The sequence below is a fragment of the Apteryx rowi genome, unplaced genomic scaffold (assembly GCF_003343035.1).
Source record: "Apteryx rowi isolate R43461 unplaced genomic scaffold, aptRow1 scaffold_405, whole genome shotgun sequence".
Lineage (NCBI taxonomy): Eukaryota > Metazoa > Chordata > Aves > Apterygiformes > Apterygidae > Apteryx > Apteryx rowi.
The window spans coordinates 237,876-263,366 of record NW_020450580.1 but is presented as its reverse complement, the minus strand read 5'-3'; the positions used below and the strand labels follow the sequence as shown (position 1 = coordinate 263,366).

Genomic DNA, 25,491 nt, shown 5'->3' with positions numbered 1-25,491 from the left:
CCTGCCGGGGAGGGAGCGCAGCGTTAGGGCCTGCTTGGCAAAGCAGAAGGCGGAAGGGACGGCAGGGTGGGGGGGGGAAGAGACGGACGGGGCCGACTTACGGGTTCGCCCAGCAGGACTCCCTCCATCAGCGCCGGCTCGCCCTGCGGCGACACGCGGCGGGTCAGGCACGCCAGCGCCGGGCCCCGCAGCCCCCCGCCCGCCGCGGCCCCCCTTCGCGGGGAAGGGTGCTGCGGCACGTCCCCCGGGCCGGGAGCGGGAGCCAGGAGCTGCGGCTCCCGCTCCCGGCCGCATCGCGCCCCGGCTCCTTACCTTCTCGCCTTTGGCGCCGGGGGGGCCGGCGACGGCCTGGGGCGGAGGGGAGAAAGGCAGCCGGTTAGCAGGGCTGGGGCGGAGGTGCGCGCCGGGCTCCGGACGAGCTCCCAGCCGCTGCCTGCAGGAGCTTTACTCACCTGCCCCGGCGCTCCGGCGTCCCCCGGCTCTCCTTTGGGGCCGGCAGCGCCCGAAGGTCCCGGCATCCCCTGGCGCAAACAGCGCAGCCATCAGCCTCGGCCGGCAAGGGCCCAGCGGGTGCTGCACCCTGCGCTGAGCCCCGCGCGCCCGCTCCTCAGCGTCCCCAGCGTAAGAGGCCGGGGCGTCCCGCACCGTACCATCTTCCCGGGCAGTCCCGGCTCGCCGTCCTTCCCCGGCACGCCGTCTCTCCCCGGCACGCCCGGCTTCCCGCTCTCCCCCTGCGGATGGCAAGAGAGGGGCTGGGGCTGCGGGGCAGGGCTGGGGGCAGCGGGTCGCCCCGCGGCCGGCGCTCCCGCGGGGCTCCCGGGGAGCCGGAGCACCCCGTGCCGACGGCAGCCTGGCTTTGCCGCCCGGATCAGGCAGGAGGCAGGGATGCCGCGGGCAGAGCCAGGCCCGGAGGCAGCGGGGAAGGCGCACTCACCACTTGTCCCGACAGCCCGGGGGCACCCTGCGGGCCCTGCAAGAGGGACGCGAGCAGAAGGTGAAGCCGCAGCCGAGGGAGCGGAAAGGGCCTCTCCCGAGGAGCAGGCTGCCGAGCGCGCCGAAATACCTACCGCGAGGCCGGGGGGGCCGGGGGGGCCGGGCAGCCCCATGCTGCCCTGGGGGCCGGGCAAGCCCTGCAACGCAAAGAGCCGCGTCAGAGGAGACGCCGCGCTGCCCTCGGCACAGCCGGACCCGCCGGGGGCTGCCCGGTCTCGGCTGGCGAGGAATGAGGAGTCCCCGCGGGAAGGCGCCGGCTGGCTTCGGGGTGCCAGGGCCGGTGCCGACGGGGACGGGGAGCCCCGGGAGGGCACAGCGACTCACTCGGATGCTGGAGCCAGGCTCCCCCGGATCTCCCTGCAAAGAGAGCGCCTGCGTCGGTCCCGCCGCCCCGACCCATGAGCCCACGGCCATCGCAGTCACGACCACGTCCCCACGGTGGGTACGGCCCCCACACCCGCCAAGGGGCTCCCCCAAACCCTGAGCCTCCCAAAACGCTGCAGGGAAACACCACATACCCCCCTGCCAGGACTGGGAGAGGAAAGGGCGAGCCAGGCCTGCCCCAAGGTCTCCCTGCGGCCACCGCAGTCCTGGCTGCAGGAGCGCAGCCAGGAGAGAGGAGGCCGAGCTGCCAGGAGAGCTGAGAACGTGGCAGCTCGTGTCCAGATGGGTGCCCAAACCCCCCACCTGTGGGTGCAGCCACTTGCCTTACACATGTCCCCACGGCAGGGCCAGCCCAGCTCCCCGGAGCAGCGATGGGCAGCCTGAAGTTACCCCCCAGCAAAGCCCCCTCCAGCCCGTCGGCCTCCGGAGAGGCCCTGACGCCGGCAGGGCACCGATTCCCCTCTGCCGGCTCGAACAGAGCCGCAACGTACCTTCATCCCAGACAGGCCCTGGGTGCCCGGCGGGCCAGCGGTGCCCTGCAGGGAACAAGGTGACGTTACCTCTGGGGTGGCCGCAGCCCTGGCCCTGCGCTTGCAGGTGGCACAGCTCCGCGGGACCGGGAGGGGACGCCGGGACAGCGCGGCGTCCCATCGCCCTTCGCCGCGGGACGCCAGCCCCAGCTCACGGCCACCAGGCATGACGTTCCCGTGCACCCCGGGACACGGGGTGGCTCCTTACCGGAGGTCCTGGAGGCCCCGGGTCTCCCTGGTTGCCCTGAAGGGATGAAGGAAGCAGTCAGTGCGGGGACCGATTTTCCCCGCTGCAAGACGCCTTCCCTGGCAGGGGGGACACCGGACAGCGCTGGTGGCCCTGGTGAGCACCCATGCGAAGCGGGGACAAACCCAGCCAGCTCCCGGCAGGACGCCCAAGGGCCCAACGCCGGCGGAGCCCGCCGCGGTGCCGGGAGGCGACGGTGCAGCCGGGCCAGGGCGCACAGCGGGGACGGCAGCCCCGACCCCGCGCACAGGGGGGACAGCGACATGCGGGTGGCACAAACACCTACCGGGCGGCCCAGCACGCCGGGGAAACCTGGCAAGCCCTGGAAAGAATCACGGCAAAGCCGGCCGGTTAGCGACACCCCAGCGACCCCCAGAGCAGCCCCGCTCGGCCAGGCCTGGTCTCCCCGCTCCCGCAAGGACGAGCGCAGCACCGGAGCGCCCTACCCAGACCCACGGCCGAGGGGGTACTTACGGCCGGGCCGGGAGGCCCTCTAAAGCCCTGCGGGCCCTGCGCGGGAGGGAAGGATATAAAACAGCACGTGAAGGCTCCCACGGGTGCCGGCGGCGGTGGCCGGTGTGGGACCGCGGGACCTTCCCACCCATCCCGCTGCAGCCTGTTCCATGCCGTCCTGCCCACCCCACGTGCCAGCCCCACTCACCGGCTTCCCGTCGGGGCCGGCCAGCCCTCTCTCTCCCGGGAGGCCCTAGAGCAAGGAGACAGGGAGGGGGTCAGGGCGAGGCCGGGGCTCCGGCGGCGCGGGGGACCGTGCCGTACTCACCGGGGAGCCGTCCCTGCCCTTCTCGCCAGGCTCTCCTCGCTCGCCCCGCGGCCCCGCTTCGCCCTGCGTCGGGGAGAGGAGCCCGGTTGCAGGAGCCGCGCTGGACGCGGCCCCGTTCCCACGCGGCCGAGGGCTTCCCGGCCCGCTCCGCGATCCCGCCTGCACCCAACGAGAGGTGCCCCAGCGCGCCAGGCCCCCACCGTGCCCGGGGCAGTCGCAGCCATCAGAGACCGGGAGAGGAGAGCAGAGAGCCAGTGCCGAGCCCGGAAAGGAGCAGGCGGGAGCGAGAGAGAAGCGGAGAAGCCACGAGAGACTTACTACACGCAGACCTTATCTCCTTTGGGTCCGCGCTCGCCCTCGGCACCCGACTCGCCCTGAGGGGAGGAGAAGGGAGACGCCGTCAGCCCCGTGCTCCCGCCGTGCCGTGGCTCGGGACACCGTCCCCGCTGCTCCCGGGCGCAGGGGCCAGGGCCAGATGTCCGGGACGGCACGCCAGGGCCAGGCAGCGCCGGTCCATCTCCTCCACTGTCTTGGCCCCTCGACTCCCCTCCGTCCTGGCACACGCACCTTGATTCCCTTGGGTCCGGTGGGGCCGCGCTCGCCCGGGAAGCCCATGAGGCTGCCCTCCGCCATGTCCGCCTGCGGGCACAGCACAGTCAGGGCCGGCAGCCCCCGGGACACCCGGCCCCCCCGCCCCGTGGCTGCGGGGAGTGGGCACCGCTATCCGCCGCAGGAGGCACAAGCAGGGGTGCGTGCCCCTTGGGGACGGTCCCCAGCAGCACGCGTCACCTACCTTGGGCCCCGGGGGCCCTGGGGGTCCCGGCAAACCTTCTCTGCCCTGGTGACGGGATAAACGGGCCAAGTGTCAGAGGGATGGAGGGGCACAGCGGAGCAGGGCCACCCCCAGATCTCCCGCGGGAGCATCCCTGTGCCCCACGGAGGCCCCCGTCCCTCCAAGACCCGCAAGGCCACGAGCCCAGCTGGTGGCGTGGCGGGGGCACGGGGGGATCGCGCCCCCGGCCTGGCTCACCTGCTCGCCGCGGTCGCCCTTCTCGCCTCGCTCACCCTGGGGAAGCAACACGGCACCCATCACGGCGAGCCCGGCCGGGCAGGGGCCCCCCGACCCTCATCCCACCGGCACTCACCTTCTCGCCGGGCCTCCCGGCCTCCCCCAGCTCCCCGGCCCGGCCCGGCACCCCGGGGATCCCCGGTTTGCCGGGCTCTCCCGGCTGGCCAGGCGGCCCCTCAGGGCCCCGCTCGCCCACAGCACGGCCCGCGGGGCCCTGGGGGCCGGGGGCACCTTGGTCCCCCTTGTCACCTTTGGCTCCTCGCTCGCCGGGGAAGCCTATGGAGCCCTGCAAAACACAGCACAGCTCTGCCAGAGCGGGGCCGCAGGGCGGGCGCCCCAAAACCCCGGGGCCGTGGGCCACCCAGAGCACCCCGGGGTGCTGGAGCTGTGACCCAGAGAAGCCCATGGCTCCAACGGCAGGACCCGGAGCATCCCACGGCTCCGACACCGGCACCCAGAGCACCCCAGGGTGCAGGAGCTGGGATCTGGAGCACCCTGGGGTGCCGGAGCCGGGACCTGGAGCTCCCCACGGCTCTGACATTGGCACCCAGAGCACCCCGGGGTGGGAGGGAGGCACCAGGAGGGCCGCGGCGGCCCCGGGAAGGCGGGTGGCTCGCAAGGGCGCTGCCGAGGCTCGCCGGGGTCTCCGAGCCGGCTGCGCCGACGCCAAAGGCAGCCCGCGTGTGGGGAAGCGGGGCGGCGCGCGGGAGCATCGCAGGGCGCTGGGAGGCGGCGCGGGGCGGCCAGCTCGGGCCGTCGCTCACCTCTCTGCCCGGAGGCCCCCTCTCCCCCGGCTCCCCTCTGCCGCCCTTCTGGCCCCGCAGGCGTTCGGACATGGGCAGGAACGAGTCCGAGCTCCCGTCGTAGGCACCCGTGAGCTCCTTGAGGGAGGAAATCTGGGCGGGAGAAAGAGCCGCCGGTCAGGGAGCTTGTCCCGCCACCTCCCAGCCCCGCGACCCGGTGTCCCTCCTCCTGCAGCCGGCGGCAGGAACAGCCCCCGGCCCACGAGCGGGGGCCCAGGGCCGCTGGCTACGTACCTTGATGCCAAGGGCTTCCAGGCCACGTTCAATGTTCTGCAATACAGGGACATTAAAAATGAAGCCAGTGCCAGCCTGCTCGCCCCACCAGGGTTCCGGAGGCTTCGCTCCCCAGGGATAATGTCCCAGCCTCACCGACCTCCCAGGGGTAGGATCTTTATCTGGGGGTCGGACAGGCCAGTGGGGAACTTACCACTCCTGTCCCGGGCTCACCGCGTGCTCCGGGGTTGCCAGGTCGCCCCTAGGTTTGCAGAGCGAGAGGGAATGAGAAGACCTACAATGGCACTGATGCTGCCCTCAGTAGGTTTCAGAGTCAACGCTGCAGCGAGAAGCATGAGGCAGGGCTCTTTAGAGGCTGCCCTTCAGCCCTGTCCCCGCGAGGCCTGCGGGCGATGCAGCTGGGCAGGGCATCGAGGAGCAGCCCTGAACCACGGCTCTGGCACCGGGGCGCACAGAGGCCCTGCCCTCGCTTTCGGGAGCTGCCTGGGGCAGGGGCAACGATTCCCGCCACCCTGGGGTGCTCTCAGCTTGCCGTGCTCCGCGCTGGGTACTCACCGGCTCCCCTCTGGATCCGGGCTCCCCTGGGTCCCCCTGAAACACAGCACAGGCGTTGGGGGGCAGCAGGGCCGGGCTGCCCAGCGCCGACTCCAGTGAGGGTCCGGCCCAGCGAGGGGCCCGTTCGGGGAGAGGAAACCCCCGGGATGGCCCAAGCGCTCGCCCTCCCCGGCACGGGGACCACCGAGCCTTCGCCTTGGAGCGCTCAGGGAAGTCACCTACCTTTGGTCCAGCAATGCCGGGAAGGCCTGGTGAACCCTGGAAGATGCAGAGGGGACATGATGGCACCCAGCACCCGTGGGGCAGGGCTCTCCTTGCCTCTCTCCCTGCTCACCCAGCGGGAGCCCGGACTCCTGGGTCCGGCGCTGGGCAGCATCGGGGGCTCTAGGAATACGCACCTGGCCTGGGGGGCCAAGCTGCCCCGGGACGCCGGGGAGGCCGGGGGCGCCGGGGGGGCCTGGCACGCCGCTGTCCCCTTGCTCGCCCTTGGCACCGCCGCGGCCCTGCCAGGAGACAAAAGTGTCACCCTGGGTGGCCAGCGCTGTCCCAGCCGGGGGCACGCGCCCCACCAGCTCCCACCGCCCACGATGCAGGGACCACGCGCTCCTGGGAGCAGCAGGGTCAGCGAGGCGGGGTGGGGGCTCCCCTCCTGCCCCCGGGATCTGAGAGCCCCTCTCCCGGGCTGCAGCGGGCGGCCGAGGACCAGGGAAGCCGCGGGAGACGAGCCGAGGCTCCACGACACCACGTCCCGTCTGCCGAGCAGGGGCTGAGGCCGGCGCCCTCCAGCCCAACGCTGCCTTCCCGCAAGTTTGGGGGCGGCCGAGCCGCGGTGGGGGACCAGGGCTGCCGGTGCTGAAGGTGAGGCAGGGCCTGGGGGGGACCACAGCTCCTCTCCACCGAGGCACTCACGTCTCTGCCGGGGGCTCCAGCATCGCCTTTTTCTCCCTAATAAGGAGAAGAAAGAAGAGTTAAAAGGATGCTTTTCCCGTCAGCGTGCCCCCGGAAGGCGCTCTCAGGCGGGGAGGTGCTCCAAGAGAGACCCTGGGCCAGGAGGTGCCACCAGGCATGGCAGGACCAGCCGGGGCGCTGCTCCTTACCTTCCTCCCGTCTTCTCCCGGCGTCCCGTCTTCCCCCTGGAAAGGCAGGCCCCGAGTCAGTGCCCGGCTCCCGGCAGCTCCGGACCGGTCCCGATGCCCCTGTACGGGGCCTGCACGGGACGGGGCCGGTGCTGCAGGCTCCGAGCGCAGCGAGCCCTCCGCCACGCGCCTCCCGCGCCCGGGTCTGAGGATTTAACGGCGGATCCGGGGCTGCCGCTCCCCAGCCCCACAGCCCCCCGGCCCCTACTCACGTTCTTGCCGTTGAGGCCGGGTTTGCCACTGTCGCCGGGTTTGCCCTAGGAGGAAAGGGGCCGTGAGAGAGCAGCCGGCGCCCGGCCCCCCCAGCGCCCCTCGGCACGGACAGCCGGGGTCCCTGGGGCAGGAGCACGGGGCGAGCCGGGCAGAAGGAGCCGGCTGGGAACGGCCGGAGGGGAGCCGGGGCAGGAGGCGGCCTCTGTGCCCGGAGCGGCGGGTACTTACGGGGAGGCCAGGCGGTCCCGGGGGGCCGAGGGGGCCAGGCAGGCCCTGCTCCCCCCGCAGCCCGGGAAGTCCCTGTGGGGAGAGGAGATGGGGGGAGGCAGGGCCCCGCTTAGGCACCCAGCGGCAGGGCACCCGCCTCCCGCGGTGGTCTCGGGGACAGCACCCCGGGAGAAGGGACCCGGGGACAGTGGCACTCTGCGTGGGACGAGGGATGCTCCCGGCATCCCATCCCAGACCAAGGAGCGCGGGGTCCAGAGACGGGACGCTTGGCCAGAGCTGGCAGCGTCACCCACACCACGAGCCCTGGCAGGAGGGTCACCCCAACCCGCACTCCCTGGGGGTACTTACGTCCCGGCCGGGGTCCCCCTGCTTCCCGGCGTCGCCCTGCAGAGAAGGAGGACGTAAGGGCAGAGACGGGCACGGACACCCCGTCCCCAAGGGCCACCCTGCGAGACATCGCCGGCCGACGCGGAGGGCGGCAGGTCCCCGGGGCCGCGGGACCCCCATCCCCAGCTCACCCTCTGCCCGGCGGCGCCCGGCGGCCCAGGTTTGCCTTCCAGCCCGTTGCGGCCGTCCAGCCCCGGCGGGCCACGGTCACCCTGCAAGAGAGGGGCGTGAGGGCTGCGGCGCGCGGGCAGGGACGGGGCGCCATGGGGCAGCCCCCAGCCCCCCGTTACCTTCTCTCCCGGCAGGCCTCGGTCCCCGGGGTCGCCCTGCGGGGTGGGAAGGGAGGTGAGCAAGTGTGCTGCCCCCGAGCGGGGGCCGAGCGGGGCACCGACCCCCTGCTCTGCCCCCCCCCCACGGGGAAGGGGGGACTCACCCGCGCGCCGGGGGGGCCTCGGGGGCCCTCGACACCCTGCAAGAGAGAGAGCCGCGCTCAGTGCCGGCGCGCAGGAAAGACGAAGGCAGCCGCGAGCAGCCTGCCCGGGCGCCCTTCCTGCATCGGCACACGGACTCACCCTCTCTCCAGGCAGGCCGGGGGAGCCAGGTTCACCCCTGGCGCCCTTCGCGCCGTCCTCGCCAGGGTCCCCGGGGTCCCCCTGCCAGGGAAGGGCAGCACGTTTAAAGGGTATTGCCCGGCGGCTGGTGGAACAGGGTCGCCCTTGCGAGCACCGGGCCGTAAGCCTTGCACCAAGCGAGCCTCACGCCAAGCGTCCCTCCTGTCGCAGCGTACAGGTTAAGCGCGGGGTAATAGCAAAAGCCTGCGCGTAGGGGCACGGGCTGGAAAAAAGACATCCCTGGACTCAGCACAGCTCCCCGATGCTGCTGATCGTCGAAGAAATGCAACCCAGAGAGCCAGGAGAGCCGCGCGAAGATGACGAAGAGGAGAAGCGGCACAGCTGAGCAAGGAGCAGCCGAGCACCAGCCATGGCCCAGGACCGCGACACCCTCCAGCACCCCATGGAGCACAGGCCGTGGCCAAAACCGCCTGGAGACTCCGACGTCTTGCAAAGGACACCTCCCCTCTAGCGCTCTAACCCTCCGCAAAGCTGGGCTGCGTATCAGCTCTGTGTGGCTAGGGGCTATTTCGGGTGGGAAGCAGTTTGCCCACCAGGACCCCAGCAGGACCCCCGTGGGCAGCCAGAGCCCAGCCAGGGGACCGCAGCGGGCCACCTTGCCACCGCAGTTGCAGGGGACCCGCTCATCCCTCCTGGGGCCGCCCATTACCTTCTCTCCCACTCCTCCGAGCCCCCCGTCGACCTGCGAGGCAGAGAGGGGCAGTGAGACCCCACGGGGCTGGGCACTGGCCCACCAGCGGGGAAGGGGGAATTGGGGCAGAGCTTACAGATCGTCCTGGGGGTCCGGGAGGCCCCTGTGAGAAGGCGAGAGAGAAGAAGGTTAGCAGGACCTGGGTGCAAACCCAGGGAGGACAAGGCCAGCTCCTGGGTAATGAGGGGACAGGCAGGTGGCCTCATGTCTGCCCCAGTCAAGCATGACTCACCGGCTCCCCGCGGTCACCCTTGCTGCCTTGTGCTCCGGGGCTGCCCTGCAGGAGAAAAGGGATGGGGTGAGGGCAGGAGGGGATAGGGGAATTGGGGTAGTGGGTGTCCATGGAGTGGTGATGCCCATGGGATGGTGGGTGCCTGCAGAGTGGTGAGGCCCATGGCGTGGTGATGTCCACGGGGCGGTGATGACCACAGGACAGTGGGTGCCCATGGGGCAGTAATGCCTGTGGGATGGTGACGCCTATGGGGTAGTGATGCCCACAGAAGGGTTGGTGTCCATGGGATGGTGATACACATGCAACAGTAGGTGCCCATGAGATGGTGATGCCTATGCAACAGTGATGCCCATGAGATGGTGATGCCCATAGGGTGGTGATGCCCACAAGATGGTGATGCCAATGGGACACTGGTTGCCCATAGGGTGGTGATAGGCATGGGACAGTGGGTGCTCATGGGATGGTGATGCCTATAGGACAGTGATGCCCATAGGGTGGTGATGCCCACAAGATGGTGATGCCAATGGGACACTGGTTGCCCATAGGGTGGTGATAGGCAAGGGACAGTGGGTGCTCATGGGATGGTGATGCCTATAGGACAGTGATGCCCATAGGGTGGTGATGCCCACAAGATGGTGATGCCAATGGGACACTGGTTGCCCATAGGGTGGTGATAGGCACGGGACAGTGGGTGCTCATGGGATGGTGATGCCCATGGGATGGTGATGCCCACAGGGCAGCGTGTGCCAGAGGCTCACGAGAGGCGATACTCACGTTTCTGCCTTCAGGGCCTGGGTCCCCTGAGTCACCCTTCTCCCCAGGAGGGCCGCGGTATCCGGGGAGGCCCTGGATCATGGGGCAGAGGGAGCGTGTGTGTTAGTGTGAACCAGCCCCAAGGCCACCGGGCGTCTCACCCAACCCTGCCATGTCCCCCCACCCCCAGCACTTACCCGGGGGCCCCTGTCTCCAGGTTTACCAGGCAAGCCCGCTTCGCCCTGGGGGAGAGAGGAGGTGAGTGCGGTCAGAGGAATCGGAGGGGGTCAAGGCAGGGTCTGGGGAGGGCCCTTACTTACCGGGGTGCCTTCATCACCCTTCTCTCCACGTTCTCCCTGCGGCACAGATCAGCAGGCACCGTCCGTGGCGGTGAGGGAAAGAAAAGCCCAAGTCACCGGTGTCCCCTCTGCTCCCCAAGCGCTGCTCCCCACCGAGCACCCGCGTGCCCTTGCAGGGACATCCACCCTCCCGGGGGACGCTGCAGCAGCAGTGCCCTGTGGCCCCTCCGTGGGGAACCAGTAGTACCGCAGGGCCCGCTGCCCACCCCCTCGCCCCACGCTACCTCCTTCCCGCGCGGGCCGATGGGCCCCGGCAATCCTGCTCGTCCCAGCTCGCCCTTCTCGCCAGGCTCCCCCGGGTCGCCCTAGGCAGGAGGGGAAGGGGGGAGCGAGTCAGAGCAGCAGCGGGGCAACCGCGGGGGCACCAGTGCTGGTGCAAGAAGGACAGATGCCCCCCGTGTGACGGCCAGTGCAGGGAGAAGAGGCTCAGCACTGCCCTGTCCTCTCCCCAGAGCAGCACCCCACACGCAGTACGGGCCGGAGGGGACAGCCCCTCGCGGGATGGACAGACGGACAGATGGACGGAGGAGCGACGCCTCCCGCAATGCCCTTACCTTTGGGCCGCTCCTGCCAGTGAGGCCGACAATACCCTGGGGGTCGGAGAGGGAGGACACGGGTTATCGGGGACCGGGGCAGCCCCGATGCCGGGAAAGGGTGTGGGGGTGCCAGCCAAGCGCCCCGACCCCACGCCCTCGCCCCGGACTTACCCGGTCGCCCTGCTCGCCTTTGGGGCCGGCTGGGCCGGGGATGCTCGGGCCGGGGGCGCCCTAGGCACAAGGAGAAGCAGGTTGGCGCAGCAGGAGGGGCCCGGCGGCCGGCGCAGCCCAGGGGCAGGCTGCGCCCCCGGGCCAGCCCCAGGCGATACTCACGGGGGCTCCTTTATCTCCCGCGCCGCCCTTGGGGCCAGGGGGCCCCTCCGGTCCCGAAAAGCCTCGGTCGCCCTGCAGCAGACAAAACAGCCCCGTCAGCTTCCCAATCCCCCCCACCAGCGCTCCCCTCCTTCTCCATCCGTGGCGGGACAGGGGATGGCTGCGCAGTGCCGACCATCCCTTCGGCACCCCCAGCCTGTCCGGGAGCTGCCCCATGCAGCGTCCCTTCCCGGGGTCGCAGCGTCCAGGGGCTCCCCCGTGCCCACGGAGGTGCCGGCAAGGGGCAGCACCCGGTGGGCACGGCACGGCACGGCTGCGGTTACCTTCTCTCCTTTGACACCGGCTCCGCTGGAGGCCTGGGGGGAAGCAGAGGGAACACAGTGCTGCGCGCAGCTCCCTGCCCAGGGGACGCGTCCCCCATGGCCTCCGGGGAGGCACCTACCCCCCAGCTCTGCCCCCATTGCCCAGGGGTTGGGGGGTGCAGGTGGACCCCCCCGCCCAGGCAGGCGTCACTTACCGGCTTGCCGGGTTCGCCGGGTGTTCCCGGATTGCCCTGTGGGAGAGATGGGTGTCAGCGCCAGCCCCTTCCCCAGCAGCCCAGCCAGACCCCCCTCTTCTTCCTCACCTTCTCCCCTCGTGGGCCGGCCGGTCCCGGGGCTCCCTGTCACGGAGAGAAGAGACACCCCTCAGACAGCCAGCGGTGGCCGGCCCCACACGGGGCACCCTCACCGAGGACACCGCGGCCCCCAGGCACCGGCCCCTCTCCAAGGTGCTGGCAGGTCGCAGGACACCGGAGTTGGCATCGCCGATGGCCAGACTCACCTCTCTGCCCGACAGCCCCGGGCGCCCGGGGGACCCTGCTTCGCCCTGGCAGAGGAGAGGAAGAGGAAGGCGTCAGAGGCGTCACCTCGCCCCACGCCAGGGATGGCTGGTCCTAGAGATGGCGAGGGAGGGCAGGTGTCCCCCCACCCCGGTCACCTACCTTCTCTCCTTCAGGGCCCGGCACGCCGCGGTCTCCCTGCGGAGCGAAGCACAGGAGCATTTCGGGGATCCCTCCGCAGCACGGAAAGGAGGGGAGCAGTGCCTGCACCCCCGGCTCCCGCCCCCGCTCCCCGGCCCCCTCCAGGCCTGCGGGGACCTGCAGACGCTGTCCGAGGGGCACAGTCCCCTCCGGCGATGCCTCACCTTCTTGCCCGTCTCTCCCAGCTCACCCGGCGCCCCGCGGTCTCCCTGGCGTGAGAGGAAGGACAGGTTAAAGGCTGGCAGGACCCACGCGCCGTGGGAGATGGTCCAGCCGGCTGCCGTGGGTCCCAGCGCAGCACCCAGACCCCTTTCCTCTCCGCAGAGGGGCTGCGGGACCAGGCTGTGCCGTCCGGCCATGCCGCAGCGGCAGAGGGAAGACGGGAGGCCCCACGGCACCCGCCCCGTTGATCAGAGCATCGCTTCGGCTGCTCCTTGTACTCACCTTCCTCCCCTGCTCCCCCGGCGGTCCCCGAGGGCCCTAGAAAGGAGGGCAAAGATGTCACTTCTGTCACCACCCTGCCGTCGGTGCATTTTGGGGTCTGGCCAAGCAGGCAAACGCTCAGGCTGGCCGGAGCGGGAGCGATCCCACGGTCCCCTCGCCGAGCGTCCCGGTCCCAGCCAGCCTTACCTCATCTCGGGGAACTCACCCGATCCCCCGGGTCCCCTGGGCGGCCGGGTGGCCCTGGGAAACCTTCCTCGCCATCACCCTGGGGAGACGGAAAGCAGAGAGCTGTGCTTGTGATGGGGGGGGACGCGTGGCTCCGACGGAGAGCTGGGCAGGGCCAAACCCAGCGCAGGGCACCGATCCCTCAGGGGGACAGGACTGAGCCTGGTGAGGCAGGGGGACGAGGACAGTGCCCGAACCATCCCCGTCACCCTCTTACCTTGTCTCCTTTTGGTCCGGGGGGGCCAGCAGGGCCCCGGGGCCCGGGGTCTCCAGGCAGGCCCTGCAGGAGAGAGGCTTGGTGAGGGGCACAGCTCAGTCCCCGGAGACACACGGCTGCCCGCGGTCCCACTCCCCCATCCCCTCCCCGCTGGCCCCAGGGCCGGACTCACCGGGGTGCCGGGCTCCCCTTGCGGCGCTGCCCCGTCGACCAGTCCAGGGGGGCCCTAGAGAGACAGGGGTCAGCTCCACCGCCCTGCCCAGCCCTCCGCGAGGGTGCTGCAAGCTGCCCGCCGGCGGGACAACGCCACGGCTCAGCCCTTCCCAGCACCCTGGGGGGGCTGCGGTGTCCTCGGGCATCCAGGGGACATGCGTGTTGCAGGGTGCCCCACTGTATCTATACCTCCCCAGCAGGGCAGAGGAGCCAGGGCAACACGGAGCCACTTACCCTCTCTCCACGGTCACCCTTCTCCCCCTGCAAGAGTGAAAAACGTGGGTAAGGGCTGGTCTGGGCTCTCCCTCTGCCCCTCTATCCCCTGCTCTAATGGGGGGGGGGGCCATGCAGGACCGAGCCCATCGTCAGTGGCATCAGGGCAGCTGCACGCTGCCCAGAGCTGGGAACAGCTCCACACGTGTATATATGTGCGCGGGCAGATTCAGCTGGTGGCACGTGCAAGGGACAGCCCAGAGCTGTGGGCACGGTGAGAAAGGAGCCACACAGGACCAGGAGCATGGCACGGGGAGCAGGTGCTGAGCTGCCGTCTGTCTGTCCATCCATCCATCCATGCATCCCCTCGCTGTCCCCGTGCAACACTGGCAGGACATACCTTCACAAACTCTCCTGGGGAGCCGGGTGGCCCCACAGGCCCAACTGGCCCGGGAGGGCCTGGATTTCCAAATGGTCCCCGGGGGCCAGGGCTGCCGGGGAGGCCAGGACTGCCCTGGGGGATGAGAGATGCTCCGTTAGCTCAGGACGCGGCAGGGGCCGGGGAATGCTGGCAGAGGGTCCGGCACCCACCTCGGCATTGCCACCCCCGTACGTACCGGCGTGCCCGGCTCCCCTTTCCGTCCCATCCCTCCATCCACGATCACTCTGGGATCTCCCTAGACAAGAGGAAAAAGTCAGTGTCCCCACGCGCCCCGCTGGGTGCCCGGGGCAGGGTGGTGGCCCCTGTGTCACTGCAAGGCCAGGGGCCGAGCCAGGAGGTGGGGAGGCCCCGGGGAGACCCCAAGGCAGACGCTGAGTGCCGGGAGGCGCACGGGGCCAAGGAGCGCCCCGTGGCAGCCCCCGGCCCATCACCTACCGGCTCGCCCTTCTCCCCCTTCGGGCCAGAAAGCCCCGTCAGCCCCCGCGGCCCCTGCGAAACGAAAGGCGAGAGTGAGCGGAGGGGTGACGGGGAGGGAGCGGGGCCGGGGAGGGATGGGGTCATACTTACAGGATCCCCTCGGGGGCCAGGGACGCCCTGATGGCCCTGCAAAGCACAGCCCAAGGGGTGAGTGCCTGTCCGTGCCAGCATGGGGAGCGGGGACGGGACAGGATGGGGGGCTCCAGCCCAGCGCGGGGGGACAAACCCCGCCTGCCCAGCACACTGGGCCTGGGGGCTGCGGTTTGGGGGCGGCCGTGACCCTGTTGGCTACGGAGAGCCCCGGGTGCAGGGAAGGAACGGGCAGAGACCAGCTGAGGGAGCAGGCAGGGGAGGCTGGCGAAGGAAAGGGCCCGTCGACGGGGGCCACGTGGGGCTGGATCGGTGCTGTGTGGTGAGCAAGGCCAGCAAACCCGGGGGGACACCCGCACTCACCGGCTGGCCGGGGGGTCCAGGGTTCCCGGGGCGCCCAGGGCTTCCTGGCACCCCGTCAGCTCCTGGGAATCCCTGGGGAGAGAGGAGCGTCACGGTGGAGCCCCCAGCATCAGACGTGGGGCTCCCCCAGATAACCCCCCCATCCTGGGCTGGGAGACGTGCAGGATGGAGGGGTGGGTCCCCGTGCCAAAGGACCCCCCCCGGGTGACCGTGGGTCGCAGGCACTCACCCTGTCCCCCTTGCTTGGCCGCTCGACGATCTCTCCCGAGGCGCCCGGTGGCCCTGCAGGTCCCGGAGGGCCAGGCAGCCCATGGCGGCCCTGGGGCGGACAGAGGGGAGGACAGGCTTGGTGGCAGGAGGTGACCCAGGGACGCCCCCCTCCACCCCAGCAGCAAGGGCAGGCCGAGGGCTGGATGGGCCCCTGCCCCAGCCCCCACCCACCAGCGGGACACGGGGCCCTAGGGGACACCCCACAGCGCTCATCTCCCCACCTTCCCCCATGTCCCCCCACGCAGGACATTACCGGCTCTCCAGGAGGACCTGGTGGCCCCACACGTCCTTGTGGTCCCTACAGAGACAGAGCCAGCAGTTAGCAACCACCCTGGGTTGGCATCAGTGGGGTTTAGAGGAGACACAGGTCCCCCAGAGCCACCAGCTGGGGTGGGGGGGACACCAAAACACTCACCACCTGGCCGGGGTCCCCCTTCTCGCCCTGCAAAGGGATGGAGCAATCGGTTAGGAGGCTGCGTCCCGGAGCACCGGGACCTCCGCCAGCCCCCGTCCCCACCTCCCCGCCACGCCGCTCCCTCCGGCCAGCCCCGCGGCATGGCGCTACTCACCCTGGGGCACTGCACGGCGCAGGGCTCCGGCTCCGGCTGCGGAGATAAGGGGAGGCCGCATGAGCAAACCCCCCCGCCGTGGGGCTGCTCCCCTCGCCCGGCGCCGCGGCGCCCCGGCCCTTACCCTGCCTGTGGAGATGATGGTGCAGAGGTCGTCGGTGAGCTCTCCCTCCAGCTCCGCCAGGGCGCTGCCGGCGCGGAGGACGTAGCGCGGGTCCTCGCCGGTGACGACGCGCCGCAGCTGCTCCTGGTCCGCCCCCTCCATGCCCACCGCCAGCACCCGGATCCCTGCGCCGAGAGCACCCTCAGCACCCAGCGTGCAGGGCGGGGGGGGTGGGGGGCACCCGAGCCGGAGCGGTCCCGAAGGGGGCGGCCAGCCGGACCGAGCCCCCTTCCCTGCGTGTGCCCTCCTCACCTGCCGCCTTGACGTCCCTGGCCGCGGCGATGGCGTCGTCCCCGGAGGGGCCGTCCGCCAGCACCACCAGCACCCCCGGCACGCCGGGCCGGCGGCCCGCGCCGGGGCTCAGCAGGTACCTCCCGGCGAAGCTGATGGCGGCCCCTGACGAGTTAAATAAAAAAAGAGGGAGCGGTCAGGGGGGCGCCCGGCCCGGCGGCGCCCCCGGCTCCCGCGCGGGGCCCTCACCGATGGCGTTGCCGCTGGGCTCCTCGTAGCGCAGGGCGCGGATCTGCTCCAGCACGGTGCCCAGGTCACTGGAGCGGTTCAGCAGGATCCAGGGCAGGCTGCGGTAGCTGTACACGGCCAGGCCCACCTGCGGCAATGGCGGCGGTGGAGGGAGGCCGGTGGGCATCACCACCCGCCCAGCGGCCCCCCTCGTCACCGCGGCGCGGGAACCGCCTACCTGGGTGCCGTCGGGGCCCAGGCGGCCCAGGGCGGACACGGTGTTGGCGAGCAGGGCGCGCACGGCATCGGCGCTGTACGCGCTGTCCCGCGTGCCGTGCACCAGGAAGACGACGTCGCCGCGGGCGTCCCTGCAGACTGCGCCGCGGAAGGGGGGTGAGGCGCCGCGGGGGCGAGCCCCCCGCGCCGGGACTCGGCCGGCCCCGGGGCCCCACGGGCCTCCCCGGCCGAGGCGAGGGGAGGCGGGAGAGGCCGAGGCCGGAGCGCTGCCCGCTGCGGCCCCGCACTACCTGTGCGCTCGCTGACGGAGGTCTCGGCGCCCGGCACGTTCCCGAAAAGCGGGTGGATGGTGAAGGTGTAGCGCTGGCCCAGGCGCAGCCCGGGCACCTGCTGGGAGCTGGCGGCGCCGGGCAGCGTCCGTCGCACCTCGCCTCCATCTGCCGCCAAGAAGAGAGTCAGGGGCACGGCGAGGGCAGCGCGGGGGCCCCCCGGTGCCGCTCCCGGCACCCGCGTTTACCTCCGGGGAGCCTCCAGGAGAGGACGTATCCGGAGGCGCCGGGGACGGGCGTCCAGGCGAGCGTCACCGAGTCTCTCCGCACCTCCGTCACGCGCAGGCCGGCGACGCGGCCCGAGGGGGCTGCGGAGGAGCAGGGCGAGGGCGTCCCGTGGGGCTGCCCCCGTCCCGCTCTTCCCTGCCGCCCCCCCGGCCAGAGACGCCGGCCCCACGGGGACAGCCGGGCCCCGCGGCGCGTCACCCCCTCCCGCCACCCCGAGGCGGAGGGCGAGGCGGTTGGGGACGCCCGGGCGCGGCCCCTTACCGGTGGCGGCGGCGATGGCGACGGGCTCGCTCTCCCGGCCGCCCGCCAGGCGGGTGATGCTGACGTGGTAGCGCCGGCCCGGCTCCAGCCCCGCCAGGTCGTAGGAGCGGGCGGAGGCCGGGAGCTGCTGGCTGCGCTGGGGGCCGCCTGCCGGGGGGAGAGCCGGGGTGAGGGGGCGGCCGGGGCGGGCGCAGGGGCACACGGCGCCGGCCGGCCACACTCACCCTCCGCCAGGCGCCAGGCCAGGCGGTACCCGGAGCCGCTGGCCGCCGGCGCCCAGGACAGGCGCAGGCTGCTCTCCGAGGCCTCCGTCACCTGGAAGTCGCTCACGGGGGGCACCGGGGCTGCCTCCGCTGCCGGGGACAGGCACAGGCGTTAGGGGCAGGTGAGGCCACCCCGGGGTGGGGATGGAGGGGGACCCGCCGCCCGCGCCGCGGCACCCACGCGTGGTGACGACGATGGAGACGGGCTTGCCCTCCCGGTTGCCCACGAGGGCCGCGACCTTCACGGTGTAGGAGACGCCTCCCTGCAGGCCGGGGATGTCGAAGGAGTCGGTGTCGCCGGGAACCAGCTGGCTGCTCTCGGAGCCCCCTGCCAGGGAGCACGGCGTGAGCCCCCCCCCCCCGGCCCCAGCCCGCCGCCCCGGCACCGTACCGTCGCGCCGGCTCCACACCACGCGGTAGGCGGTGGCTCCCGGCACGCCGACCCAGGTGACGCGGGCCACGTCGCTCCCGGACAACAGCACCTCCAGCCGCGAGACCGTCCCCACCTGCTCGGGCGCTGAGGCACGCGGAGGGGCAGGCGTCACCGGGGCCGGCCGGCGCCGCCAGCCAGCCGGCACCCGGCACCCAGGGGAGGCCTCACCTGTGCGGCCCGTGGCGGTGACGGGGGCGCCCTCCCGGCCGTCGGCCACGGCGGAGACGCCGACGACGTAGAGGGTGCCAGCGTGCAGCCCCTCGATGGTGAAGGTGGTGGGGTCGGCGGGCAGCAGGCGGGATTGCTCCGGACCTAGGAGAGAGGCACGGGGCTGGGAAGGGCTCGGGCGGCCCCGCCGCGGCGCCCCGCTCGCCCCGCCACACTCACCGTCGCCGCCTCGCCACGTCAGCCGGTAGCCTTCGGCGCCCAGCGACCCTCTCCAGGTGACCCGCAGCCGGCCGGGACCGGCCTCCGTCACCTGCAGCTCGGAGACGCTGCCCGGGGACCCTGTGGTGCCGGGGTGTCACCACCGGGCCCCAGGCGGCCCCTGGGCAGAGCCCGGTGGGGACCTGGGGGCCGCCCACCCCCAGGGGGGTGCCGACGGCCGAGCGCCGCCGCGGACTTACGGAGGCGGACGCTGAGGGTGGCGGCGCTGCCCTCCCGGCCGCCCGCCAGGGCCGAGACGCGCACCAGGTAGGCGATGCCTTCCCGCAGGTCGCCCAGCTCCAGCAGGGTCTGGGTGCCGGGCACCCGCCTCGTCCTCTCCGTGCCGTCTGCCGGGAGCAAGGCAGCGTGCCGGGGGCTCAGCAGCGGCCGCGCTGCACCGGCCCCGGCCCCGGCCCCGCACCCGCACACTCACCCTGCATGTTGCGCACTGTCACTTTGTACTCGGTGGCGCCCGGGACGCCGGTCCAGCCCAGACGGACCCTCCGGCCGCCATCCTCGATGAGCCGCAGGTCAGAGACGGTGCCCAGGGGCGGCTCCGCACCTGCGAGCACGGCGTGGCGCGGGGGCCGCGGTGGGTCTCGCGGTCCCTGGACGCGGTGCGCGACTCACAGGTTGGGGGACCGCCTTAGCACACGTGGTGGTCACTCACCCGTCTGGAAGGTGGTGACGGGGGTGGCCACCTCGCCGCCGTCGTAGAGCGTGTAGAGGGTGATGCGGTACTCGGTGCCCGGCTGCAGCCCCGTCAGCTGGTAGGTGCTGACGCTGCTGGGGAGGGACACGGTCCTGGGCGGCTCGGGTCCTGAAGAGAGGGACCGTCACTCCTGGCTCCCGGCCACCCACCTCGGACAGACCCCGGGGCCACCTCAAGGACCACCCCAGACGTCCCGAGCCCACCTGTGGCTCTCTTCCACTCCAGGCGGTAGCCGCGGGCCTCGCGGATGGCCGTCCAGAGCACCTGGATGGACGTGGGGCCCAGGATGTTGGTCCTCAGGATCTGCTCCATGCCCGCCTCTGCCAAAGGGACCACACGGACTGTGGGCAGGGCGGCCCCGCAGCACCACGCCGCATCCCCCGGCCCCATGCACGCGGCAGGGCAATGGGGACCGCCGCGGTGCCAGGCCAACGCGGGAGCTCTCTGCCCTCATCCCACGGCAAAGCCCCTCGCCCATGGTCCTGGCCGCCGTGGCCCGGGCACCTACCTGTCCTGTGCCTCACCGAGGCTGCGGGCCCCTCCAGCCGCCCGTAGAGCGGGGTCACCGTCACCAGGTAATCGGTGCTGGGCTGCAGCCCCCCCAGCGCGTGGGACGTCCGGCCGGCGTCCAGCTCAACCTTGTGCACCTTCTGGTCTGCGAGAGCCCACGCGGCAGCCCCTCAGCAGGGGGTCGCGGGCCGGCGGGGACGCCGGGGACGCCGGGCTGGGACCTACCTGTCAGGGCAGCCCAGGCGAGGCGGTAGCCGGTGGCGCCGCCGACGGGCGTCCAGGCCAGCAGCATGCCGTACGCGGAGGCGTTGTGCGCGGCCAGGCGCTGCACGCCCTCCAGGCGCTCTGCGGGCGAGACGCAGCCGTGGCACCGCACCAGCCGGCGGCACCTGCGAACGGGCCCTGCGCGCCCCTTCGGCTCATGACCATCTCCCAGCCCGGGCGGCGAGGCCAGAGGCACCGGGAAGCGCCTCTCCTTGGAAAAACTCACAACCCGGGGAGCCAGGAAGCGCCGCGTGCCCCCACCGTTTGCGGGTGCCGAGCGGCGCGCTGAGCCAACCAAATAAAACCAAAAGCGTTTCCTTCAGAGCGCCCAGCTCCGAGCAAAGGTGCTTTGCTGGAACCGCAACACCTTTCTTTTAATACTTTAAATGCTGAATACGGGTTTAGGCTGGTCGGGGAAGCTGAAGAAATTGGTTTGCCAGTGTTTCAGGCTTTCAGAGGTGTTTCCCCGAGGCCTCATTCCCAGTCCTTCCCAGCACGCGCTTCCCAGCAATGTTTTTAACCGCCCTACAAACGCTCCTCCATTGCGGAAACCGCACTTTCTTCCTCAAGAGCCGGGTATCTGATTAAAAAACAACCCAAACCACCTACATTCCTTGGCACTATCCTCACGCTGTTTGGAGAAAGCGCTTGTGGAAACACCCCCCGAGAGCTGCACGCTGAGCGCGTGCCCCGAGCCCCATCCACCGCCGGAGCCCCTTTCGGGGCTGAAAGCATCGCCTCGCGCCGTGGACCCACCGCGGTCGGCACGGCCACGCTTGCCACCCCGGCGCTGGGGCTGCGCGGGTGCCCCCCGCGCAGAAACGGGGCACGGCCACGGAGGGGTGTCCCCACACCGCAGCCGGAGCCAGGAGACCCGCTCGCGTCCCCGGGCGCACGGTGCTTACGTGTCCGGGCGGTGAGGGTGGCGGGGGCCGCGGGCTGCTGGGCGTAGCGGGGACGCAGCGTCACCACGTACTCGGTGTCGGGCCGCAGGTTGCTGAGGGTGGCTGACAGCGCGCCGGCGCCCAGGCTCTTCTCCTCCGCCTGCGCCGCTCCTGCCGGGGCCGCAGAGGGGTCCGAGCGGGCGCAGGGCACGTGCCGCCGCGCCGGGCTCGGCAGGGAAGGGGTGGCCGCGGGAATGGCAGGCGGTGCCGGCGGGTGGGGAGCGCGGGGAGAGGCCGGGACGCCCGCCAGGGCACGGGCACCCGCGGCGCCCCGAGCCAGGGAGCGCCCGCCAGGTGCGGCCGCGCAGCCCCAGCGCTGGCCCGGGGGTGCAGCCGGGAAGGGGGTCTGCGCCCGGCCCCCCCCTGCACGCAGCAGCCCGCCGGGGGGACACGCAGGCGCATGCACGTGCACGCACGCGCACGCACGCCGAGCCCTCGGGCAGGGCTACGCACAAGCGTGCCCGCACACACACCCACGCACCCAGCCCTTCAGCGTAGCGCGCGCGCGAGCGCCCAAACACACACCCCGAGCCTTGGGGCGAGGGCGCTCCCAGACGCGCGGCAAACCCTCCGGGTGTCCGTACGCACACCTGAGCCGTGTCAGCGCACACGCGCACCCAGGCGCACACCGTGAGCCGCTGGGTGTGCGCACACACACACACACACACGCGCAGTACAGTCGGCGCAGGCGCGTCTCGGCAGCACACCCCTGGGCATGCACGCACATGCAAACCCGCGCCGAGCGCTCCCGCAGCCCTCCCGGCCCACCCTGCAGCCGGGCTGGATGCGGCGCCTCCCGGGGCGGCTCGGCCCTCACCTTGCGCCACGTAGCTGAGCAGGTAGCCCTGGGGGGGGTCGGGGCCGGGCTGCCAGGCCAGGCGGAGGGAGGTGGGCCCCGTCTCCACCACGCGCAAGTCCTGCACGCCGGCGCCGCTCTCTAGGGAGGCACGGCGGGAGCGTCGGGGAAGAGCTCGGCGCCTCCCGCTCCGAGCGCCCGGGCACGCGGTGTGCCCTGGTGCCCGCCCGCCTCCCCGTCCCGGCTGCCGCGGGGCTACTCACGGGTGCGCACGCGGCCCGACGCCGACTCGCCGATGCTGTTGGCGTACTGGGCGATGACGGTGACCAGGTACTCCGTGCCTGTCCGCAGCCCCCGCAGCACGGCACTCGTCTCCCGGGGGCCCAGGCTCACCTGGGCAGGGGCCGTGTCACCCCACGGCCACCCCATGCCAACGGCGGGGGTGGGGGGGGGAAGAGGGGGACACCCCCGCGGGCCCCAAGCCGCCCCCGGGGCGCGCTCACCTCCTGCCGCTCGGCCGTGAGCGGCTGCCCCAGGCCCGTGAGCGGCACGTGCTGCACCGTGTAGCCGGTGACGGGGCCGCTGGCCGCCGTCCAGCGGATGCGCAGCAGGTCGGGGCCGCGCTCCACGAACTCCAGGTCGGTGGGGCCGGCGTGCCACGGCTCACCTGTGAGGGACGAGCGGGGCCGTCAGGCTCGGGGTGGGGGGACACCCAGACAAGCTCGCCTGGACAGCAGCAGCGGGGCGAAGGCAGCGCGGTGGCGCCCTTACCCGCCGGGCGCAGGGTGCCTCCGGTGACAGCGCACACGCGGCGCGCCATCAGCGGCACCAGGGAGCCGAGGATCTTGAAGTCGTTGACGTAGAAGAAGAAGGCGTCGGTGGGCGCCGAGGCCACGCGCAGCAGCTCCCCGCGGTCGGCGTTCTTGATGCCTGCCAGGGACGGGCGGCGAGTGAGGGCAGGGATGCAGACCCCTGCCGCAGCCCCGGGCGCCCGGCCCGCGGAGCCGTCGCTCACCCACGGCGAAGACCTTGACGCCCTGGCTCTTGAGCCGCGCTGCCGGCTGCTCGGCGTCGTCCTGCGACTTGCCGTCCGTGATGAGGATACAGATCTGCGGGGCCGGGCAAGAGCCGTGAGAGCCCGCGCGGCGCCCGCCCCACCGCCGGCACCTGCCCCCCCCGCGCCTACCTTGGGCACCCCGGGCCGGAGCTGCCACGCGGGGCCGAAGAAGTTGTCGGCGACGTAGCGGAGGCCGGCGCCGGTGCGCGTGTTGCCGCCCTTGTAGCTGAGCTGCTGGATGGCCTTCCTGACGCCCGTGCCGTTGGCGTGCTGGGAGAAGGCGAACTCCACCCTGGGGCCCACGCGGCGCCCCGTCACCACCGGTGGGCACGCGCGGTGCCCCGTCCCGTCCCGTCCCACCCCGTCCCCTCCGCAGGGCTCACCGCGGCTCGTCGCTGTACTGCGCCGCGGCGAACCGCACCGCCTTCTCGCCCACCACGTGCATGAACGGCCGCACCAGGTCCTCCATGAAGGCGCGGACGATGCGGAAGTTGTTCCTGCCGATGCTGGACGAGCCGTCCACCAGGAAAGCGATGTCGGCCGCATACACGTTGACGCAGACCTCTGCGGGGCGGCGATGGCGCTCAGGGCTCCTGCCCCGCGGCCGCCGGCGGCACCCCGAGCACTGCTCCCCACCGCCACCCCGGAGCGCCTCAGTCCCTTGGCTGGATGTTAGCTGGATCAGGCCCTGGCACCTACTACAGCCTTCCCAAAAAGCACCCTGGGGTGCCCCAGGGCACCTCGCTGCAGGGCCCTGTCCCTGCTTCTCGCGCTCCCACTGCACACGAAGGCGGGTGCCCCCCTCTAGCAGGGCTCCCCGTGCCCCCGCCCAAGGGTTCGGGGTGTCACACCGGGAAGCGAAACCCCCCGGACTGAGAGAAAGGGCAGGTGAGTGTCCGAAAGGGGGATCCACCCCGCTGGTCTGAGAACGGTGGAGAGGGCAAACTTGTGACGCCTACAGCCAGGTCTCCATAGTGCCATGGCCTGAGCCCGCAGAGGGGACACCACAGGCCTGTCCGTGGGACAGCAAACCAGGCGGCCGATGCTCCCCACGTCCCCTCTGCGGGTCCCCGCGACACACGGCGCCGGAGGGGGGCCAGCCAGGCCCCGCTCGGCCCGGCCGAGCTGCGCCACGGGCGCTGGGGCTCGGCACCCACCTTGGCTCCTCTTCTGCACCGCAACGGCCGGGGACCCCAGGAGCGTGTGGAGCACAGCGAGGAGCAGGAGCCGGCCGCTCATCGTGGGGGCCTGCGGGACAGCGGGGAGAGACACTGAGAGCAGGGGGCGGCAGGGACAGCGCGGGGACCCTGGGGGACTCCCAGCCCGGGGTGGGCAACGCCGCGCCGTGCCGGGGCGCCTCTCGCAGCCACGCAGTGGGAGGGCTCTCCATCCCCCCTGGGACGAGCCGTGGGGCTTTGGGGAGGCGATGGCGGGGGCACACGAGTGCATTTAGGGTGGAAGTCATAAAAGCCACCACGTGCACCCCGAGCCGGTGGCGCAGCCTGCAGCGGCGCGAGGAGGGCACGGTGGCGGGCGCACGCCGTGCGTGCCGCCGCCTGGCCCCGCTCCAGCCGGCTCCCTGCCTCCTTCCTGTTAAGCCTGGCTGGGCCTGGCCCGCGGCCCCGCTCGCTGCCCGCCGGGCTCGGAGGAGCCGGGGCCCAGCGCCGCGCGGCCCAGCGGAGCACCGGGCCCTGGGGTGTGCGCGGCTCTGCCTCGCATCCCAGCCCTTCCCAGTCCCCTCCTCCCACCGCACTCCTTCCTGCCTCCCTGCTCCAGCCGCCCGGCCGCCCTGCCCGCGCTCGCTGCTGGCTCCTGCCCCGGCCGCCGCGGGCGTCCCCTACTCGCGGGGGCTAGGTGCCGCCCCAGGATGGGCAGCACACGTGGGGCCCCCGCGCAGGGCCCAGTCCCCGCGAAGGGGGACGCGTCCCCACGGAGGCGGCGGGGTGGCAGGGAGCCAGGGCAGGAGCGAGCTGCTGGCGAGCACCCACACCCTGCTCCTTCCCGCGCGCCGCCGGCCCTGCGCGCAGCGGGGCTGCAGGGGCACCCGGGCCCCGGTGCCGGCTCCTCACCCGCACCTCGGCCACCAGGGCCGGGCTGGCACAAGCGTGACAAGCACGTGCGGTCTCTGCCCAAGCAGAACGTAACCAAAGCGAAACCGGGACAGGAGAGACAAGCAGCTACCCCAGCGCGGAAGGGAAACCGAGTGTCTAAAGACACCTGAACTGCGCGGCCAGCAGCCGACCCCAGCTCCCCCACCGGGCCAGCGTGGGAAACCCTTGCAGCAGCCCTGCAGGGCTCCCTCCCTTCCTCCTCTGCCGCCTCCTCTCTTCCCCAGCCCAAACCCAGCCCCAACGCAACCCACAGCGCCCCAGCCCCAGCCCTGTCCCTGTCCCAAGGCAGTCCACAGTGTCCCAGTACCGTCCCTATCCCAAAGCAACCCACGGTGTCCCAGCCCCATCCTCATCCCCATTCCAGCACGACCCGTAGTGGCCCAGCACCATCCCTGTCCCATCCCCATGCAACCCGCAGTGCCTCAGCACCGTCCCCATCCCCACGCAGTGCCTCAGCACCGTCCCCATCCCCACGCAGCGCCTCAGCACCGGCCCCGGCCCCATCCCCACGCAGTGCCCCATCCCTGGCCCCATCCCCACGCAACCCACAGCGTACTGGTGTCCCCGTGCCCGTCCCCATGCCCGTGCAACCCGCAGCGCCCCAGCCCCGTCCCCAGCGCCCCGCAGCCCCGCGGCGGGTCCCCGTGACAGCCCCCCC

The 25,491-nt window shown here is 72.2% G+C and overlaps 2 protein-coding genes across 2 annotated transcripts in view; both read right to left on the bottom strand.

The window, feature by feature from the left end:
* LOC112970752 (collagen alpha-1(VII) chain-like) overlaps positions 1-1,407 on the bottom strand; it is a 9,196-nt gene extending 7,789 nt beyond the window's left edge. Inside the window, exons 1-3 of the mRNA XM_026075484.1 lie at positions 1,318-1,407; positions 651-731; positions 313-348 (exon numbers count right to left, since the gene is read on the bottom strand). Of these exons, the coding sequence (XP_025931269.1) occupies positions 313-348; positions 651-731; positions 1,318-1,407 (207 nt within the window). The remainder of the gene's footprint in view (positions 1-312; positions 349-650; positions 732-1,317) is intronic.
* A 651-nt stretch (positions 1,408-2,058) lies between these two features.
* COL7A1 (collagen type VII alpha 1 chain) lies at positions 2,059-23,961 on the bottom strand. Its single transcript, XM_026075483.1, has 71 exons — positions 23,880-23,961; positions 23,106-23,286; positions 22,852-23,014; positions 22,681-22,774; positions 22,437-22,595; positions 22,169-22,332; positions 21,929-22,058; positions 19,870-20,006; positions 19,660-19,789; positions 19,355-19,471; positions 19,110-19,259; positions 18,873-19,001; positions 18,640-18,786; positions 18,401-18,520; positions 18,182-18,325; positions 17,972-18,097; positions 17,762-17,908; positions 17,542-17,661; positions 17,318-17,464; positions 17,017-17,136; positions 16,790-16,936; positions 16,501-16,637; positions 16,284-16,410; positions 16,056-16,199; positions 15,765-15,928; positions 15,641-15,676; positions 15,487-15,513; positions 15,325-15,369; positions 14,802-14,873; positions 14,307-14,360; positions 14,047-14,106; positions 13,830-13,943; positions 13,451-13,477; positions 13,176-13,229; positions 13,004-13,066; positions 12,767-12,826; positions 12,282-12,326; positions 11,826-11,963; positions 11,097-11,168; positions 10,935-10,994; positions 10,782-10,817; positions 10,452-10,532; positions 10,189-10,224; positions 10,066-10,110; positions 9,890-9,961; positions 9,116-9,160; positions 8,960-8,986; positions 8,842-8,874; positions 8,133-8,213; positions 7,994-8,029; positions 7,851-7,886; positions 7,692-7,772; positions 7,522-7,557; positions 7,174-7,245; positions 6,945-6,989; positions 6,694-6,729; positions 6,506-6,541; positions 5,819-5,854; positions 5,597-5,632; positions 5,238-5,282; positions 5,042-5,077; positions 4,769-4,900; positions 4,081-4,290; positions 3,966-4,001; positions 3,729-3,773; positions 3,503-3,574; positions 3,265-3,309; positions 2,936-2,998; positions 2,816-2,860; positions 2,629-2,664; positions 2,059-2,151 (listed from the first exon to the last, which is right to left on the bottom strand). Exons 1-71 carry the CDS (start codon positions 23,959-23,961, stop codon positions 2,059-2,061), a joined length of 6,117 nt encoding a protein of 2,038 aa, XP_025931268.1.
* Positions 23,962-25,491: the final 1,530 nt, after the last annotated feature.